General features: G+C 40.6%; 1 protein-coding gene across 3 annotated transcripts in view; it reads left to right on the top strand.

The window, feature by feature from the left end:
• The first annotated feature begins 1258 nt into the window (after positions 1–1258).
• The window catches only part of vps8 (VPS8 subunit of CORVET complex), a 109561-nt gene continuing 93170 nt past the window's right edge, over positions 1259–17649 (top strand). For 2 of the 3 annotated variants that reach the window (XM_060860734.1, XM_060860733.1), the window contains exons 1-15: positions 1259–1453; positions 3416–3484; positions 3803–3933; positions 4521–4617; positions 5012–5044; positions 5256–5310; positions 7438–7562; positions 7698–7784; positions 7884–7951; positions 10419–10575; positions 11729–11788; positions 12555–12662; positions 13834–13914; positions 14350–14520; positions 15932–16006. In XM_060860734.1, the coding sequence (XP_060716717.1) occupies positions 1382–1453; positions 3416–3484; positions 3803–3933; positions 4521–4617; positions 5012–5044; positions 5256–5310; positions 7438–7562; positions 7698–7784; positions 7884–7951; positions 10419–10575; positions 11729–11788; positions 12555–12662; positions 13834–13914; positions 14350–14520; positions 15932–16006 (1389 nt within the window). In that variant the 5' untranslated portion in view covers positions 1259–1381. The remainder of the gene's footprint in view (positions 1454–3415; positions 3485–3802; positions 3934–4520; positions 4618–5011; positions 5045–5255; positions 5311–7437; positions 7563–7697; positions 7785–7883; positions 7952–10418; positions 10576–11728; positions 11789–12554; positions 12663–13833; positions 13915–14349; positions 14521–15931; positions 16007–17649) is intronic. The other variant, XM_060860735.1, reaches the window with a different exon arrangement.

Genomic DNA, 17649 nt, shown 5'->3' with positions numbered 1-17649 from the left:
TTGCAGGACGTTCTGATACCATTCTTTATTCATGGCAGTGTTTTTGGGCAGAAATGTGAGTGATCCTACTCCCTTGGTTGAAAAGCAACCCCACACATGGATGGTCTCAGGATGCTTCACTGTTGGCATGACACAGTAGCATGTGTAAAATCTTTAATTTACTACAGACAAGAAAACATTCTTTTCCATCATGTTAATACATTTTTACAGATGTAAGGCTCAGTACTAAGACATTTACATTATGTGTTCATATGATAATGAACTAAACATTATTTATCAAAAAGTTATTATTGTGCATATGTGAATATAAAGTAACTTAGAAGTCCAATGCGCTATCCGTTGCGCCACAGAGCCACATCTGTAAGCCTACTAGGAGGAGAAACAGCACCTCCACAATGATGAGCACTGCCTTTTCAGGACTGACCACAGGATCTCTATAGGATTGAGATCCAGGGAGTTGCCTGGCCATGGATCCAAGATTTCAATGTAATGGTCTTTGGGCCACTTCACTCTTGCCTTGTGACATGGTTCTCCATCACTACAGGCAAGAAAACAGATTCTTTTAATACATTTTTACAGATGTCAGGCTCAAAATCAAGACATTTTCATTGTGTTCATATGATAATGAACTAAACATTATTTATCAAAAAAATAAAAGTTATTATAGTGCATATGTGAATATAAAGTAACACTTTATGTAACTACCGTTTATAGCGGCTCATATAAAATAAAATAATTAAGCAGGACATTAACAAGATCACTAAAGGATGATTAACCTCTTGATTAATAATTTTTATCTTATTTCTCCTCTTCAACGTGTTTTCCAACATAACATACACTGTGGTGCAGCTTTTGGGAAGAGCTCACAGACAAGTCTGAGGTTGAGCTATGTATTATTTGTTATATATGGTCGTGTGTGTGTGTGTGTGTGTGTGTGTGTGTGTGTGTGTGTGTGTGTGTGTTAGTTGTAACTAGTTGAGTTGCATATTAGTAGGTTGTAAGTGAGCAACAGGAATAAAGTAGGAAATAAAATGCAGGAAAAAGGTAAAGTTCATTTAAAAATGAAATAAAAAACAAGTGAATAAACAATTGACACCAAGCAGTGAGATATAAACAGAAATATATCAGACAAATGACACATAATAACTGTATTATAACTCTCTTATTCTGATTCTGATAATAAAAACGAAATCTGAAATAGGGTGGGACTTCGGAACGAACCGGAAGTGACGCATCAAGGCATGCCGATCAACTTCCGGAAAAACAAGGATGTAACCCCGAGTGCAGCTGCATATCAGCTTGTCATTTTATGTTGTTATTATTAATGTTATTATTATTTTAACATTCTGTGTCATATCACGATCAGCTGGGCGCTTTTATAATGTCAGAGTCTCCGGATACTCGGAGTTTGGTGTCGGCGTCTTCACAGCTCAATTTAATGGAAATAGATGCTGTAAGTGGCTTTATGTCTCTCTGTGTCTCTCTCTGTGTCTGTGTCTGTGTCTCTGTCTCTTTATGTCTCTCTGTGTCTCTGTCTGTGTCTCTGTCTGTGTCTCTGTCTCTGTCTCTTTATGTCTCTCTGTGTCTCTGTCTGTGTCTCTGTCTCTTTATGTCTCTCTGTCTCTGTCTCTGTCTCTTTATGTCTTTCTGTGTATCTGTATCTGTGTGTGTATCTCTCTCTTTATGTCTCTCTGTGTCTCTCTGTTTATCTCTGTATATCTCTCTGTCTGTGCCTCTGTATCTCTGTCTCTGCATTTCTGTCTCTCTGTGTGTCTGTGTCTCTGTATCTCTGTCTCTGTGTATCTGTATCCCTGTCTCTTTATGTCTCTCCGTGTCTCTGTATCCCTGTCTCTGTATCTCTGTCTCTGTGTATCTGTATCTCTGTATCTCTCTCTCTGTGTATCTGTCTCTGTGTATCTGTATCTCTGTCTCTGTATCTCTGTTTCTTTGTCTCTGTGTCTCTGTATCTCTGTCTCTTTATGTCTGTCTGTGTATCTGTCTCTGTATCTCTGTTTCTGTGTCTCTGTATCTCTTTGTCTCTGTATCTCTTTGTCTCTGTATCTCTTTGTCTCTGTATCTCTGTGTCTCTGTATCTCTGTGTCTCTGTGTATCTGTATCTCTGTCTATTTATGTCTCTCTGTGTATCTGTATCTGTCTCTGTCTCTGTGTCTCTGTCTCTGTGTCTCTGTCTCTGTGTCTCTGTCTCTGTGTCTCTTTATCTGTGTCTCTGTATCTCTGTCTATTTGTCTCTGTATCTCTTTGTCTCTGTATCTCTTTGTCTCTGTACCTCTTTGTCTCTGTATCTCTGTGTTTCTGTATCTCTGTATCTCTTTGTCTCTGTATCTCTTTGTCTCTGTATCTCTGTGTTTCTGTATCTCTGTATCTCTTTGTCTCTGTATCTCTTTGTCTCTGTACCTCTTTGTCTCTGTATCTCTGTGTTTCTGTATCTCTGTATCTCTGTTTCTGTGTCTCTGTATCTCTGTCTCTGTGTCTCTGTATCTCTGTGTCTCTGTAACTCTGTCTCTGTATGTCTCTGTCTGTATCTCTGTCTCTATATGTCTCTGTCTGTATCTCTGTCTCTTTGTCTCAGTCTGTATCTCTGTGTATCTGTATCTCTGTGTATCTGTATCTCTGTATCTCTGTGTCTCTGTAACTCTGTCTCTGTATGTCTCTGTCTGTATCTCTGTCTCTATATGTCTCTGTCTGTATCCCTGTCTCTTTATGTCTCAGTCTGTATCTCTGTGTATCTGTATCTCTGTGTATCTGTATCTCTTTATGTCTCTCTGTGTATCTGTATCTCTCTGTGTATCTGTATCTCTCTGTATCTTTGTATCTCTGTTTCTCTGTGTCTTTCTCTGTCTGTCTCTGTCTCTCTGTCTCTCTCACTGTGTCTATCTCTCTCTGTTTGCATCTCTCTGTTTGTATCTCTCTCTGTTTGTACCTCTCTCTTTCTCTCTCTCTCTCTCTCTCTCTCTGTCTCTCTGTATCGCTGTTTCTCTGTGTCTCTCTCTTTCTCGCTGTATCTCCCTGTCTGTCTCTCTGTCTGTATCTCTCTTTCTGTATCCCTGTCTCTCTATCTCTTTATCTGTCCCTCTCTATATCTGTCTGTTTCTATCTTTGTCTGTATCTCTGTGTATCTCTGTATCTCTGTATCTCTCTCTCTCTCTCTCTCTCTCTCTCTCTCTCTCTCTCTCTAAATTCGTATGTTAACAGTCCCTATTTACAGTCTTGCCTTTATCTGTGTGTGTCTGTGGCTCTTTAGCTGTAATCAGTCAGAATTAGGATCATTGGATTTTTCTTTCAGATATAGTATCATATCGGTGTCTTTATTAACACAGCTGGAGCTGTGACCTCATGGAGTGAGTGACTTTTGTGTGTCTTTTATGTGTAATGTGTCTTTTATCACATGTTGCAGATTGATGACAAAGAGTTTGACATCCCTCAAGTTGACACTCCGCCGACTTTAGAGAGTATTCTGAATGAGGTGAGCGATTTCACTGTTCTCTGTAGAGCAAGTAACACTGAGGAAATTGTGAGAGCGATGAGACAAATAAAACCTTCAGATTTCTTTCAGATCTTCTCATACATACAGTATGAAATGTTGTATAAGCAATAGAGCTACAACACTCTATTTTTGAGTTATGAATAAAAAAGGTAAATAAAGGCATGTCTGTTCTGGAAAGTCTGTTAATCTGTTAGTCTGTTAATGGCATGTTAGTGTTTAATAGTAAGTAGAGAATGGTGGTGTATGTGAATAGCTTGTCTCTCGTAATATTGTGGGGGTATTTTTGTGTGTCTGTAGCCTGAGGATGAGGACGAACCCTTCGTCCTGGAGGACACATGCCTTTTGAACACAGAGAACATGGATGCGCATTCCTGTGAGACGTCTTCCCTCGCGAGTTCAGACAGTGGAGACCGTGCACATCTAAAGAGGTGAAACACACACATACATACATACAAATACACACATAATACAAACACACACATGAAAAATTATTAGACTGACTGTTATGCAATATCATTTGGACCTGAATGATATAATAAATGACATATTAAATGATATAATAAATTAAATAATGGAGAGACTAATAACAAAAGTCTGTGTGTGTGTATATGTGTGTGTGTGTGTGTGTGTGTGTATATATGTGTGTGTGTATATATATGTGTGTATATGTGTGTGTGTGTGTGTGTGTGTGTATGTGTATGTGTATGTGTATGAGTGTGTGTGTATATGTGTATGTGTGTGTGTATATGTGTGTGTGTGTATCTGTGTGTATATCTCTTTGTATATGTGTGTGTGTGTATATATATGTGTGTGTGTGTGTGTGTGTGTGTGTGTGTGTGTGTGTGTGTGTGTGTGTGTGTGTGTGTATATGTATGTGTGTGTGTGTATATGTGTATGTGTGTGTGTGTGTATATGTGTATGTGTGTGTGTGTGTATATGTGTGTGTGTATGTATATGTGTGTGTGTATCTGTGTGTATATCTCTTTGTATATATGTGTGTGTGTGTTTTTTGCAGAAGGAGGAAGGCAGTAGAGACCAATGCAACAGTCCACGGCTCAGTTCTGAGACACAATGTACTGAAAGGCATCTCGGCTCAGCTCGTCTCCGCTGCTGTAAGCATCATAGTGTCTGTTAATTTCTGTTCATGGTTTTAGTTCTTCATTGTAGCTCCTGTAGCTTCTATAGACTGAAGAAAAAGAAATGTTCTGTTCAGTTTCGAGCTTTCAGAGTTTAAGCTGCTTTAAAGGGCGGGGCTAGGTCAGTAGTATCTGTAGACATTTTGTAGTGAGGGGCTAAAAAAAAACATTATTGTTTTTTTATTTTCAGCCACACACACACACACACACACACACACACACACACAGTTTATACTTGCTTTATTTGAATCATGACTATTAAGAATTGTGCTAATTCTGATTTATCTGTTTTTACACTTGTATTCAGAAGAGGATGTGAGAGCCTGTGTGTGAGGATGTGAGGTTTAAATGTTTTTTTTTTTTTTTCCAGGACAAAGTTGATGCAGGCTTGCCAACAGCAATCGTAAGTCCTCCTGTTTCAAGGCCAAATTCCTTTGAATCTTTTGTGTTTTATATGATTCGGGACTTACTCCAAGTGAGAGTGCGCATGTAGCAGTGTGCATATGTCTGTGTATGGGTGTGTGTGTACTTGTGTCTATACTCATGTGTTAATGCATGTGTGTATCTACATGTATTTGTGTGTTTGTATGAAAACCTGTTGCTTGTGTTTTCAGACTGTATCCAGTGTTATCGCCGTGGGAACGTCGCATGGCCTTGCTCTGGTCTTTGGTAAGCACAACTTCAAAATCTGTAATTGTCCATGTCCTTATACCGATTTATTTATTATAGCATCATCCTTAAAACCACAATGTCATCACAAAACACAAGCACAAAAGATACAAAATAGACAAGCAGTAGGATACACAGATGTTGACAATGTTTGCATTGTCTGTAAGCTCAGTCTAGGTCATGCATTTAGTGTATTGTTTTCCTGCCCTATAATCACTCACATTCGAAAACTCAGAAAGATGAAGAAGATGGAAAAAAACTTAACTGAAGTCTAAAGACATTCTCTCTGTAGAACAGTGAGATATCGATCCATGTTCCACTCATTTTGCTGCGGAACAAAGCACTCAGTAACAATCATAGGAAGCTGGTTATCTCCTGTAAACTCTAGCAAGATTATAGGAGATAAAAACATGCAGTTTAAAGAGCTACTGTTAAATAGTGTCAAAGGGGGAAAGATTTATGAGAGGCATGCAGCACCTTGTTCTTTTAAAAGTATGAAAAAAAATATAATTCTTCGAGTCAAAAAAAAGTCTGGATTGTGATTTCATAGTTTTGAGTATTTTGGGTTTAAATATTTTTTTTTATATTTTCTTCATAATTTACATTTGAAATGGGTGATACATTGGGGTTGTGGGTTGTATTTGAGCTTCACAGTGTTTTCCAGTTTCCTCCCACCTGTGGGTGTGTGTGGGTGGGTGTGTGTGGGTGGGTGTGTGTGTGTGTGCGGGTGTGTGTGTGTGCGGGTGTGTGTGTGCGGGTGTGTGTGTGCGGGTGTGTGTGTGCGGGTGTGTGTGTGCGGGTGTGTGTGTGCGGGTGTGTGTGTGCGGGTGTGTGTGTGCGGGTGTGTGTGTGCGGGTGTGTGTGTGCGGGTGTGTGTGCGGGTGTGTGTGTGTGTGCGGGTGTGTGTGCGGGTGTGTGCGGGTGTGTGGGTGTGTGCGGGTGTGTGTGTGCGGGTGTGTGTGTGACAGTGTGTGTGTGTGTGACAGTGTGTGTGTGACAGTGTGTGTGTGTGTGTGTGACAGTGTGTGTGTGTGCGGGTGTGTGTGTGTGCGGGTGTGTGTGTGTGCGGTGACAGTGTGTGTGTGTGTGTGGTGACAGTGTGTGTGTGTGTGGTGACAGTGTGTGTGTGTGTGTGTGGTGACAGTGTGTGTGTGTGTGTGTGGTGACAGTGTGTGTGTGTGTGTGGTGACAGTGTGTGTGTGTGTGGTGACAGTGTGTGTGTGTGGTGACAGTGTGTGTGTGTGTGGTGACAGTGTGTGTGTGTGTGTGTGTGTGTGTGTGTGTGGTGACAGTGTGTGTGTGTGTGTGTGTGTGGTGACAGTGTGTGTGTGTGGTGACAGTGTGTGTGTGGTGACAGTGTGTGTGTGTGTGGTGACAGTGTGTGTGTGTGTGGTGACAGTGTGTGTGTGTGTGTGTGTGTGTGTGTGTGTGTGACAGTGTGTGTGTGTGTCAGTGTGTGTGTGTCAGTGTGTGTGTGTCAGTGTGTGTGTGACAGTGTGTGTGTGTGACAGTGTGTGTGACAGTGTGTGTGTGTGTGTAGGAGTTAAATTCAAAGCTTAAATGTAAATAGAAATGACTTCCCACACACTAAAGGACTGAATTTTTCTTGTTCCTTAATGATTTTGTCTTTAGTATTGCATTGTGATGTGCCAGTTATAATATAAAGTATAAACTAATATATATTATACAGTTCAGTATACAATATATAATAAACTCTTGTGGACTGTCTTTCTGATTTGCCATGTCCTCTGTGGATTGATCAGGAAAAGGTAAAGTAAATCCTGTTGTGTTGTGCGGAAGCAGCATTCGGTCTGTCCTGTCCATAAGCTTAATGACGACTGTGGATTTGCAGCATGCTACATCAAGGCTGTGTTTCTCATTTTTTGTTTTGGGCCACAGGAGGTTCTTTTGCTAATGGCATGAACGCTGGTTGCCTGTTGGCTTCTCGTTTGTTTCTCCAATGTAACACTTTGTTACAAGCATGTTTCTCTTTTGAGATTTCAACAGCTTCTTTTCTCTCCCCACTTCTTCTCCTGAAAAATTGGATTACCTCTATTTTATTGTTTAAAAAAAATGTCTGAAACTTTGCACAGAGCCCTGCATTTTGAGTGTTATGGGTTGTTACAGATCAGCACCAGGCGCTGAGGCTGTGCTTGGGTACCACGGCGACAGGAGCGGAGTATGGTGCAGTGTCTGCTCTCAGTATTAACCATGACTGCACACGTCTGCTGTGTGGCTTTGCTAAAGGACAAGTACGACAAAACACACACACACACACACACACACACACACACCTTTGTGAGGTTACATTAGATACAATCAACTGGTGCCTTTCCATATTTTATTCCTACCTGCTCTGTCTAAATGTCCACTGTATTTTTATTCAGATTACCATGTGGGATTTGGCTAACGGGAAGCTCCTGCGCACCATCACCGATGCCCATCCACCCGGCACGGCCATTTTGCACGTCAAGGTAGACATTACTTGACCGTCTGTCATATGAGCATGTTGAACCTTCCTATAACTGCCAAAAAAAAATGATGTGAAAGAAATGTCAGCCTCTTTTTTTCAGTTCACAGATCTACCGACGCTTGCTGTGTGTAACGACAGCGGCGGGTCTGTCTTTGAACTATCGTTCAGGTGAGAAAGCACAATAACCAGTTGGAATTTTAATACAGAAAAGCACATGTTAAAGTCATTAAATCAGCAATCAACCAACAGTGCTACAAAAACTACTGTGGCGCAGCTCCTCTTTTCTTTATGAATCTGTTCATATTTGTGAATCTTATCCAATCACATCCATTAATGTCAATTATTTCTCTGAAAGCGGCTTATCGGATCAGAGTCTAGCTACAGGGCTAAAGAAATTACCTCAGAAAACTGGGTTTTCATTTATTTATTCTCTCTGTTGTGATTAGCAAAGCGAAATCTAGTTAAAAGTAATAACATGAAACAACTGTGAAACAGAACAAAGCCACTTTGTCTTGTTTATAGCTTTAAAATGCATTGTTAATGGTTAAGCACTAAAAGGTAATTTCTCTCATCTGTCAGTCATGTTAGTTGTTGAGCGAGAAATTTGATGTCTACTGGACCTTTTGTAAATTTTCTTTGACTGCACTTGGTGTAGAAGACTAGCTGTGTTTTGTATCCTGTAGTCCAACATTATAATACAACACATAGACTGAGTAGCAATTCTCTCCATCTAGCCTGAACCTGTCAAGCCTTATTCTATAAAATAACCTTTTTAAAATCACAAACACAAAAGCCGTAGCTTGTATCTGGGCAAATATTAACCATAATACATTAGAAATTAACATGAACAAGTATAAAATAAGTTTTCTATTAAAATACTTCATGTATTGTGCCAGAATGTTAGCAAACACAGCTGAGGGGAATTCCCCACTATTTTTTATTTATTTATTTATTTTTACCTCAGGCAATGATAAAAACACAGAACCTGTTGACTTTATTTTAATATGAAAGTAAATATCTGGTTGTACTTTAGTTTGTGGGACTTTTCTAGCTAGTAACGATTGTATGAGGTGCTTAAGAATTAGCTGGTGATGCGTAATTAGTTAATTAACAGAAGTATCTAATCTTAAACAAATACTAAGTCTGTATCAGTCATTGTTATAGGGCAAGAAAAAAAACAAACCCAAATTACACACTATTAGCAGTTAGCTCACACAGACATTTAACTAGGGTGACCAGACGTCCTCTTTTGCCCGGACATGTCCTCTTTTTGAAACCTAAAAATGTGTCCGGGCGGAATTTCTAAATCGTCCGGGATTTTGTTATTCTAGCCTCAAACGTGTTTACGGCGAATTTGCATTGCTCTCTCTTTCATTCACATATTAGTCACGCCCTCCCCCTACAGTTCGCTTTGCATTGAGTGGAAGTGTAGGGTGTAGAGCTACCGTCATTGGTCGATAGTATTCTCTGTACACATTTAATTGGTCAGTCACCTCAAGCGCCTTGTTTACCGCTGGCAAAGCGCATGGCTACCCGGCATCTTCAGCCATGCCGAAACGCAAGTGTAAGTTCACTGACGAATTAAAACAAAAATTTTCCATGTTTTCGTGTCGGTCGAGATCAACATGTTGACACATTTGTATGAATTCATGAATCCCCCCCCCCATAAAAAAAAAAAATTCTGGTCACCCTACATTTAACTGTTACACAAACAGAAGTTTTTTTGCAAACCAATGCTTGCAGTAAATAAACACATGGCTGTCCTGTGTTATTAGCTAAAAACAAGCTAGCTAGCTAGCTAAAATAATTGATCTAAGCTTTTCCACAAAGTTCTCAAACTAGCTGGTGTGTAAACCGGTTCATTAATGTATGTCAGGTCTATGATCTACAGTCAAACCTGTTATTGTTTGGGGAAACTAATTTTAAGTTTAGAAGACAAGTTTCATTGTGGATTGAGAGGATTGTTTCAGCTTCATTGCTAGGGATACCTGTTAGCGATGAATAGTAACTTTTAATTTTAAACTTTTACATTTTTATTCTGTTTCTATTCTTCTGTAAAGCTGATTTGAGACTGACATTTGTTATAATGTTATAATAACATCGTTGTTATAGCAAGATGAAATAACGCATTTTTTCAGCAGGAGGCAGTAGAGCTTTATTTTCCAGCGTCTGCCGCCTCCTAAACTTAACTCTAACTTGTTAGGAAGAAGAAAATTCTATTGATCATACAGCGGGATACCATCGTACCATATTTGTTTGTGACATGCAGACGTCTGCGCTAGTTACTCTGATCAATTTTGAATGAATGCAATGAGAATCGAATCAATTCAGAGATGTGATTACTACAGGAGCCTTTTATTTTGCATTTCTTGATTTCTTCATTTCTTGAAATTGCATGCCGCTGGTTATGCATCATCTCTCTGTCGTGTGTGTGTGTGTGTGTGTGTGTGTGTGTGTGTGTTTGTGTGGCTGCTGAGTGATTGAAGAGCCGCGAGTCATTTACTGATCACTGCTATCACACAGAGTAATGGGTTTGACTGCAGACTGCTGAAAGTCTTGATGATTTTATTTGTCCTCGCACTTTCATTTTGTCTCACTCGCTTTCTTATTTTCTTTTTTACCTCTTTTTTCTCAGCAGGAGGGTGATGGGGATGAGGACATGTGAGTCTCGGTGTTTGTTCAGTGGCAGTAAGGGGGAGGTGTGCTGCGTTGAGCCCCTGCATGCAGCCCCTGAGCTTAAAGACCATCCAATCACTCACTACTGCCTGCTGGCCATGGCCTCACTCACCAAGGTCTCACTCACACACACACACACACACACACACACACACACACACACTAATTCCCCCTGCCATTCTCCTACACCTTCTGACTGTAATAGACATTAGGTATGTCAGAGTCATTAAAAAAATTGCATTTATTTATTAATTACTGATATATTTCAAAGAATACTACCTTTCTTTTATCATAATGATCAGCAATACAGCTTCACTATATGTCCATATCACATGAACCACTGAAGATGGTCTCTTTCATAGAGAGACTCTGTATCAGATGTTTAAATAATTCTTACACATATCCTTACACTAAAGGTCTGTCATTATTTATACATTCCTGACAATATTATATTAAAAAAATTAATTATAAAAAATAAGCTATTGGTGTATCTAGTTTGAACGAAGTCTTCAAAGGAAAGGAAATCTCTCACTCTCTCACTCATTCATCTTCTACCGCTTATCTTCTACCGCTTAACTACCTCGGGTCACGGGGAGCCTGTGCCTATCTCAGGCGTCATCGGGCATCAAGGCAGGATACACCCTGGACGGAGTGCCAACCCATCACAGGGCACACACACACACTCTCATTCACTCACACAATCACACACTATGGACAATTTTCCAGAGATGCCAATCAACCTACCATGCATGTCTTTGGACCGGGGGAGGAAACCGGAGTACCCGGAGGAAACCCCCGAGGCACGGGGAGAACATGCAAACTCCACACACACAAGGTGGAGGCGGGAATCGAACCCCGACCCTGGAGGTGTGAGGCGAACGTGCTCCGTGCCCCCGGAAAGGAAATCTTTACATGCAAAATTTTCATTACATGTAAGAGTTAAAAAAAGTTTTACTTTTTAGAGCTCGATATAGTTGAAAATAAGAGAAAGTTTCACTTTTATGTGCCACCATATAAACGTTATGAATGCTATGAGAAATCAAACAGATAAACAAGCAGCTGCTGATATTCATTTCTCATTCTGCGTACCTCATTATACACTCACATACGCTTACACACACCTTCTTCTGTTTCTCCTTCACATTAACACCTGCGTGGGCTGAGAACACTGTTAATGAACAGTAGTCACTCTCTCTCTCTTTGTCTCTCCCTCCCTCTGTCTCTCTCTGTCTCTCTCTCTCTCTCTCTCTCTCTCTCTCTCTCTCTCAGATTCTAGTGATCGGACTGAAGCCGTCTCTAAAGGTCTGGATGACTTTTCCATATGGCAAGGTATTGTGCAGAATCATCATTAGGTGTATGTGTGTATGTGTGTATGTGTGTGTGTGTGTGTGTGTATGTGTGTGTGTATTAGAGCTGGGCAATATAACACATTTGCATCATCTCTATATCATATATAACAATTAGCATGTATAACTGTGTGTGTATGTTTGTGTGTGTTTTGATGTGAAATCTGTACTTAAAGACAGCCCCCCCCTTTAACCTCTTTGGCACTTTCTATCACTTTCTTTCTCTTTGTCTTTCTCATTTTTTACTCTTTCTGTCTTTTTTCTTTCTGTCAGGCGAAGCCACCCACAGGCACAATGCGTGCTGACACTTTTCTCATTCTCTCTGCATCATCGTCTCTCTCGGCTGTAGAGCTCTGGTAGAGAGGCATAATTATTTTCCTCAATAGGCCTTTTTTTCCCCTCTTTCTTTCTCTCCCGCCATTAGACTGCCAGGGACATAGAGCGTCGTGTGAAGCCACGGTGCTTGATCTGAACGCTTATGTCTGCCGGTATTGGAATGATAAGTGGCGTCCAGTCAGTCTGGAGTCCTTCATTCAGTCAGAGCCTGACTCGCACTGATTGTTCCAGAAAAAAAAAACGTTTTGTTCACTTCCCTCACGTCTCCTGTGAATTTGCATATGTCTCTTTGTGCGTATGTGATTGGTCCCTGTTCGTGAGGGTTACGTTTTTATCTCTTGTTTTCTTTCTCTGTACTTTTGTTTGACAGTCAATTGTTGTTGTTTTTTTTTCTCCTGTTGTTATGACTGCAGACAGACCCTGCCAGCGTGCCCCAGTTGGCATGGCAGTTTGTAGCGGCACAGAAAGCAGTGAACCCCATCCTCGCCTTCTGTAGAGGAAACACTGTCCACTTCCTGCTGGTAAGAATAACGAGCATTTTATACACTCGGAAAGAAAGAACAGATTCTGAGACACACTGTGAATCCCTGCTGAAAGATTTTGGACAATTACACAAAATTTCAGTGTCTGATTCGTTTTTTATTGGTTTTTGCCACCGTTCCTCAAGCAGGAATAAGTCACCCAGTTATGGATATAAATCTCAAATGGATTTCTATTCATTTGATAGCTATGCACGCTGAATAGGGTATAATGTAATATAACAATGTTGTGCAGTCGATAAGATGTTCAATTTGAACACCTTCAGAGATTCAGCCACAGACAGAGCAAATCCAAACGTTCTGGGTGGAAATGGATAACTAATTAAAGTTTGCACTCCTGTGTTTTTGGAATAATAAAAAGACTTGTATTTTATACTGTATTTAAATAAAGTAATAAATAAATAAAGCCATAGAGCCGTACCATGATATTTTTTAGTTGCATTTTCAAGTTCACATGATTTTTTCATTTAATAACTTTTTAAGGGGGGGGGCACAGTGGCTTAGTGGTTAGCACGTTCGCCTCACACCTCCAGGGTTGGGGGTTCGATTCCCTCCTCCGCCTTGTGTGTGTGGAGTTTGCATGTTCTCCCCGTGCCTCGGGGGTTTCCTCCGGGTACTCCGGTTTCCTCCCCCGGGCCAAAGATATGCATGGTAGGTTGATTGGCATCTCTGGAAAATTGTCCGTAGTGTGTGATTGCGTAAGTGAATGAGAGTGTGTGTGTGTGCCCTGTGATGGGTTGGCACTCCGTCCAGGGTGTATCCTGCCTTGATGCCCAATGACGCCTGAGATAGGCACAGGCTCCCCGTGACCCGAGATAGTTCGGATAAGCGGTAGAAAATGAGTGAATGAATGAACTTTTTAAGGTCCTATATTCTGAAAATTCATACATAGCTTGTAAAATTGTGAAAATTATAATTATTATTTAGAAGCATCATGTGATTATTATTATACTGGAAAATAAATCAAAATGTACAACTTTACAAGGGTGATCAAAAAAATAAATAAAAAACCAAATGTAATGTTTTTAGATTCACATCCCTTCATGGTTATAGACGTTAACAAACATTAACACATGCTACCACTGAACATGAAACATGCTCATAGGGGATATGATTGACAGTTGTCTGTGTGTGTTCGTGTGTGTGTTTGCAGGTGAAGAAGGACGAATCTGGAACTGTCCACGTCATCAAACAGCGACAGCTCCAACTCAACTGTGACCTTATCAGTCTGACAGTGAGTACATCCCTCTGGCTTTCGCCTCTGTGATCAAATTCCCACATTAAACACATCCTACACACACACACACACACACACAAACACACACACACACACCAATAGAATTGTTCCAGCATTGAACGATCCTGTTCTGTTTATACAGCAGAAGCCTTCACCAGTCAACACAGTTTGTGCCTCTGGCGGTTTTCTGTCTTTCCTTTATCATTTCTTATGAAAGCAGATCTTCTAGAGGTGGATGATTATATTAGAAATTATTAATCACAACATAATCAGAATGTTGCATAGTATACAGTACATATTAACAACAGTATACATTTTACCCATTTTTCACAGACATTTTATGAAAATGCCAGCTAAAACTCCTAAAAGTAAGTTTAAATGGCAAAAAAACAAGACAACAATTTTTTGAACTTCTTTGTCTGTCTCCGTTAGTGGATGAATCCTCGGACTCTGGTGTTAATGGACAGTGGAGAGAAGCTGCACGTGGTGGATCGGCCCAGTCAGGAGGAGCTGGAAACTCTGGACCTGGCCGAGGTGCAGCTTGTCTACAACAGCAGTCATTTTAAATCGCTTGCTACAGGGGGCAACGTCAGCCAGGCTCTGGTAGGTGACAAGATTTATCAGCAAAGAGCTTCAGTAAAGACATCTGAAATGAACAGATATGGGACATTAAGCTAATAGCAGTGTTGTTTTCACTGGCAAATGTGCAGCTTGTACAACACCTCTTAACCTATATAATTATTGAAGTTAAACGATTAACAGGCTATGACTGACGGACACATTGGCCACGCCTCCCTCACGGTAACTGACCGACACATAGGCCATGATTTTTTTTTATTGAGACTGAAAATCACAGGCCACACCCCCTTCACTTTGACTGACTGGCACAGAGACCACACCTCTTTTATGGTTCACTTTGACTGACTGGCACAGAGACCACGCCTCTTTTTTGGTTTATCACTGTGACTGACAAAAACAGACCACACCCCTTCACTCTGACTAACAAACAAAGGCGACACTCCTTCACTGTGACTAAAAAAACAAAGGCGACACTCCTTCACTGTGACTAACAAACACAGGCCACACCCCTTCACTGTGACTAACAAACAAAGGCCACACCCCTTCACTCTGACTAACAAACAAAGGCGACACTCCTTCACTGTGACTAACAAACACAGGCCACACCCCTTCACTGTGACTAACAAACACAGGCCACACCCCTTCACTGTGACTAACAAACAAAGGTCACACCCCTTCACTGGGACTAACAAACAAAGGCCACACCCCTTCACTGGGACTAACAAACAAAGGCCACACCCCTTCACTGTGACTAACAAACAAAGGCCACACCCCTTCACTGGGACTAACAAACAAAGGCCACACCCCTTCACTGGGACTAACAAACAAAGGCCACACCCCTTCACTGGGACTAACAAACAAAGGCCACACCCCTTCACTGGGACTAACAAACAAAGGCCACACCCCTTCACTGGGACTAACAAACAAAGGCCACACCCCTTCACTGGGACTAACAAACAAAGGCCACACCCCTTCACTGGGACTAACAAACAAAGGCCACACCCCTTCACTGTGACTAGCAAACAAAGGCCACACCCCTTCACTCTGACTAACAAACAAAGGCCACACCCCTTCACTGTGACTAACAAACAAAGGCCACACCCCTTCACTGTGACTAACAAACAAAGGCCACACCCCTTCACTGTGACTAACAAACAAAGGCCACACCCCTTCACTGTGACTAACAAACAAAGGCCACACCCCTTCACTGTGACTAACAAACAAAGGCCACACCCCTTCACTGTGACTAACAAACAAAGGCGACACTCCTTCACTGGGACTAACAAACAAAGGCGACACCCCTTCACTGAGACTAACAAACACATGCCACACCCCTTCACTGTGACTAACAAACACAGACCACACCCCTTATTTAGTTATATAGACACTTATAATACAGATATATCATGTATCTTTGTGGTCTCTTATTCTGCAGGCTTTGGTGGGAGAGAAGGCTTGTTATCAGTCTGTGTGCAGCTACGGAGGCCAGATCGTCTACCTGGGAACAAAAGTATGGCTGTAGTAAAATACCAAACTTAACTACAACATACGAGAGAGTTTAATTTTTACTTGCAAGGGTGCAGGTCTTTAACAGCGACACTCATTAAAAAGTGCCCTCCTTTTCTTTCTTAACATTTTGTTTATGATGTTGTTTTGTATGAGAAGACTGTGTACTAATTGTGTTTGGGTGTAGTAGAGAAATTCTAAGCTAAATGAAAGGGTTAGTCTGTGGTTTCTGGCTGACTCCTCCATCATGTCTCGCTGAGCTTTTGGCACACATTACTGCAATTATGCTAATTCGACAGCATGCATAATGTGAATCGTGTGAATATTCATCAAGGTCTGCTCGCCTTGCCGCACTCCGTGAACTGCCAGTTACCTGAGAGGGAGTGAAACAGGGAAGGAGAGAAAGAGTGCTTCTTGTTAAAGTGTCAGTGGGTCACTGTACATTGTAGAAACCAAGACAAGCACTCATATTGTATTGTAATTGCTCAACCTAATTACTTTACCACAGTTTACAATTTTATTATGATATTGTATTCAAGGTTCTCCATTGACCTTGACTGATGAATATCATTTATGCATTCATTTATTTTGTCTTTGGTGACTGTGGACATCAAACGGCATACATTTCTCTACGTTTTGGCCTTCTGTCCACATTGAGACACTCTCCAAAGTGGATAAATTTGAAAATGCCTGGGCATTTTCAATGAATTGAGGCTTTCGGAAATGATGACGCAACTGTAGTCATGTGACGCAGTCAGACAATATTTCAAAAACATTTCAAACAATATTTCGTCAGTATTTCTTTGTATTTGTTTTGGACGTCTTTATTCTCATGTGTTACTCGCAGCAGCGAGCAACATCGCCGTGACATTTCAAAGAGCCGGAAAGTAAAAAAACGGCAGGTGGAAATTACGTCCGTCGAAGCGCCTTACGTTTAACACATGCGCAGTATAGGGGCTTAAGGGTTTTTTATGTTTCAGTGTGGATAAGAAAGTTATTGAAAATGTAATGTGGACACGGAGCGTTTTTAGATGAAAACACTGTTTTCAAATGAATCCGGATTAGTGTAGACATAGTCGAAGGCGTCTTTTGTCCATGACAGTTCTAAGACCAATTTGTCACTCGAAATTAAGTTTGTTAATGTTTTTAAACACATTAACTCTCGGGTAGGTTCTTAATAGCCACCTATCCCATCATTATTTTTGTTTTTAACGTTATGTTCCATATAAAAACCCGAATTCAACGTTTAGTTTAAATATTACACTCAGTCCCAGCAGCTGTCTGTGTCATTTATTAGAATGTGCCTCATTAAGGTTGGCTGTTTTCTAGTCCTATAAATATCTAAGCAGGAAAAGTTCCAACAGACTCGAACACTTAAGTCGTCATTTAAGAGTCATTACAAATGAGGAAATCAGCCTATATAAAGCCATAAGAGAGAAAATCCTGATCTTTTATAATGCATGAATATCAGTGAAAGCTGGTTTGAACAGGTATATTGACAGATGTTTAGATACGACATATTTCTTTCCTATTAATGCTCAGATTTAATTATGCAGAAAGTCATGAAGAGGTTATATGTTTAATTACTAAATATGATTGAATAAAAAATAAATGATCGAGTGAGTCATTTAAATTATTTCCTATGTC

Source organism: Tachysurus vachellii, chromosome 24 (genome assembly GCF_030014155.1).
Source record: "Tachysurus vachellii isolate PV-2020 chromosome 24, HZAU_Pvac_v1, whole genome shotgun sequence".
NCBI lineage: Eukaryota > Metazoa > Chordata > Actinopteri > Siluriformes > Bagridae > Tachysurus > Tachysurus vachellii.
This window is presented reverse-complemented; position numbering and strand designations above follow the sequence as displayed.